The sequence below is a fragment of the Palaemon carinicauda genome, chromosome 6 (genome assembly GCF_036898095.1).
Source record: "Palaemon carinicauda isolate YSFRI2023 chromosome 6, ASM3689809v2, whole genome shotgun sequence".
Lineage (NCBI taxonomy): Eukaryota > Metazoa > Arthropoda > Malacostraca > Decapoda > Palaemonidae > Palaemon > Palaemon carinicauda.
The window spans coordinates 130,883,619-130,886,599 of NC_090730.1; the positions used below are offsets into that span (position 1 = coordinate 130,883,619).

At 35.1% G+C, this 2,981-nt stretch overlaps 1 protein-coding gene across 1 annotated transcript; it reads left to right on the top strand.

Annotated features, from left to right (window-relative positions):
- Window positions 1-131: 131 nt before the first annotated feature.
- On the top strand, window positions 132-782 carry LOC137643238 (protein FAM200C-like). The gene has a single exon (XM_068376080.1). The coding sequence runs from the start codon at window positions 132-134 to the stop codon at window positions 780-782; it is 651 nt and encodes a 216-aa protein (XP_068232181.1).
- Window positions 783-2,981: the final 2,199 nt, after the last annotated feature.

The following is a 2,981-nucleotide window of genomic DNA, read 5'->3' on the forward strand; positions in this document are numbered from 1 at the left end:
AACAAGTGATTTCTTCAGTAAAAAAAAGTAAAGAGTTTGCCATTCAACTTGAGGAGACTACAGATGAAAGTAGCAATTCACAATTGATGGTATAAATTCGATATGGGGGCTCTGATGAAATCGAAGAAGAAATGTTGTTGTGTTCTCCTCTTGACTTGAGAACACGTGGTATTGATGTGTTCAATAAGGTTGATGCATGCTTCAAAAAACCAAGTGTTGATCTGAAGTGGGAAGATTGTATTGCAGTATCAGTTGATGGAGCTCCTGCCATGCTTGGTCACATCAGTGGTTTTGTGGCTTTGGCCGAAAGACAGAATCCAGATATTCTAGTCATCCATTATATGATACATTGCCAGGCATTAGTTGTGAAGAATTTGGAACCAGAAGTGGCAGCTGTGTTAAATGATGTGGTTAAGATTGTCAATGTTGTAAAAGGGCATGCACTAAACACGAGGATGTTTCGTGATTTATGTGAGGATGGAGAGGCTGAATATTCAACCCTTTATTTCCATACGGAAGTGAGGTGGCTTTCACGTGGAAATGCCCTGAATAGAGTGTGGGCTCTTAAAACAGAACTCAAAATAATTCTGACAGATAAAAAACACACTCTTGCAGAAAAGTTCAGAAAAACTACCTGGCTAGCTCTTCTTGCATACTTAGCTGACAATTTTGGACATGTAAACGAACTGAACAAGGAATTGCAAGGAAAGAAAGTCAATCTCCTGCTAGCAAGGGAAAAATTTCAGCATTTGTATCAAAGCTTCAGTATTGGAACCAGATAATAAATGCCAATAAGACTGCTGCCTTTCCAAAACTGGGAGAGTTTTTGGAAGACTGTCAAGACTGCAGTCTTAGGGAAATAAAGGAGTCAGTCACAAGGCACCTGACCAGACTTAGAAATAGGTTCTGTGACTATTTTCCAGAACTTGATTCACATACTGTCAGCTGGGTTGTAAATCCCTTCAAAAGTGAGCTGGCTAATTTGCCTGAACAGCCTGAAGGATTGGCAGAAGAACTTATTGAATTTCGTACCAGCAATAAAACAAAAATGGAATTTAAGAGCAAGGATGATCTCTCAAGTTTTTGGATGTCAAAAACTGCAAAGGCTTATAAAACTGCACATATGGAAGCAACTAAAATGCTACTATATCTCGCAACAACCTACCTTTGCGAACAAGGTTTTTCTACCATTGTAAATCTAAAAACAAAATACAAAAACCGGTTGAATCCTGAAGACAGCATCCTAGTATTAGTAACTTCAAAAATCCCTGATTTCGAGTTTGTTGTATCCAAGATGAAACAGTATCATTTTTCCAAAGCCTGGGGTAGCTGATATGAAAATATTAAAGATTTCAATCTGTCGTTAAAATATTAACGTTTTTAATATTTCCTAAATTATTTTTCGTTGTGTGCCATTCTTATTCCAGAAAGAATAACATTATTTTATTTTGTGTGCCATTCTTATGCCAGAAAGGATAAATTTTTTTCCCCATAATAGAGGATTCAATAAAATTTCAATTTGAATTTGAAATACATGATTGTCAGTAGTTTTGCTTCTGTGCCATGTAATGCTAAAAAGTGTTTTATTTCTATTTATGAATGTGATTCCTACTATTTTTTTCTTGTGTGCTATTTCCATGCGAAAAAGACAGCCTTCATTTCCTATGATAGATGAAATTAACAATTACATATTTCTCCAATAAATATTTTTCATTTATTTATTATCCATGAATTCTATAAGTAAATCAGTTTGTCCACCAGAGTACTTCCAAGTGTGAGGGTAAATTCATTTTACTACAAATTCTATTGGAGTAACACCCAAAAAAGTTACCCGACCCCTGCTCTAGGGCCTTATCCTCCTTGCTAGGACAATGTCACTGTTCATTGTCTCTGCCATTCGAGAGCGGCCTTCTGCAGGCGTTGTCAACGCTATAGATGATATCTGAGCAGGGATATATTATTGAATTTACTTTTCTGGAAGTGTTGTAAACGTCTTTTGATAGAACCTATTAAAGGTGGAATGTACATCACGTAACAGACTAAAATGAGCACACAAACCATTTGCTGCAAGTTTACTAAAAGGTATCATGGGGTTCAGCAACGGCTTGAGATTCTCCCTAGAGTGTTTTTCTTGTACTGGATCTGGGAACAAATGTTTTTCTCTAGGATTTACAGGATAAACTTTTTGTTTCTGTTTTGTTTTTCATGGCATTTACACACCTACTGTATGAAGGATATTTAATGGAGATTTCGTAGATTTTGTAATCTCTGGGGTCCGGGGAATGTTCTTTAAAAACTCCTCTTATTCTTTCCAGTGTCGTTGTATCTGGCAGTAATTTTAGTCTTCTGGAAGCGCTTTAAACGTTATAGATGCTGTCTGAGTATAGAACATCTGTTTCCTCTTTCGAACATCAACTTGATAGCAGGTTTTACAGCGATTGAGGCAATTGCTCTCTCTACTTATGCTGATGATTATGTTGTTGGCTTGAAAATTATTATTCACTCAATTTTCTAAATCTTCATGCAATATGTTTAGAAAAGGGAACCTGCCAACAATTCAATTGGATCCCAAAGCAGCTTCGTTTTTTTTAATGTATTCATGAAGTCCATAGAAAGTTAGACGGAAACAAAGAAAAAAACATTAAAAATGCACCTTTAAGATAAAATGGCGATGACATTTCAAGCTCGTTTGAGAAAAGCCCACGAATAAACAATCTTTTATTATTATTATTATTATTATTATTATTATTATTATTATTATTATTATTATTATCGATGTTGTTGTTGTTGTTATTGTTGTTGTTGTTATAACCCTTGTTGGAAAAGCAAGATGCTTCAAGTTGAAAGGCTCCTATAGGGAAAAATAACCCAATGAGGAAAGGAAACAAGGAAACAAATAAACTACAAGAGAAGTAATAAGCAATCAGAATTAAATATTTCAAGGACATATATAAACTATAAAAACTTCAAATACAAAAAAG

Coding starts and splice junctions, on each gene's coding strand:
- LOC137643238 (XM_068376080.1), top strand. CDS start 132: ATGTTGTTGTGTTCTCCTCTTGACTTGAGAACACGTGGTATTGATGTG.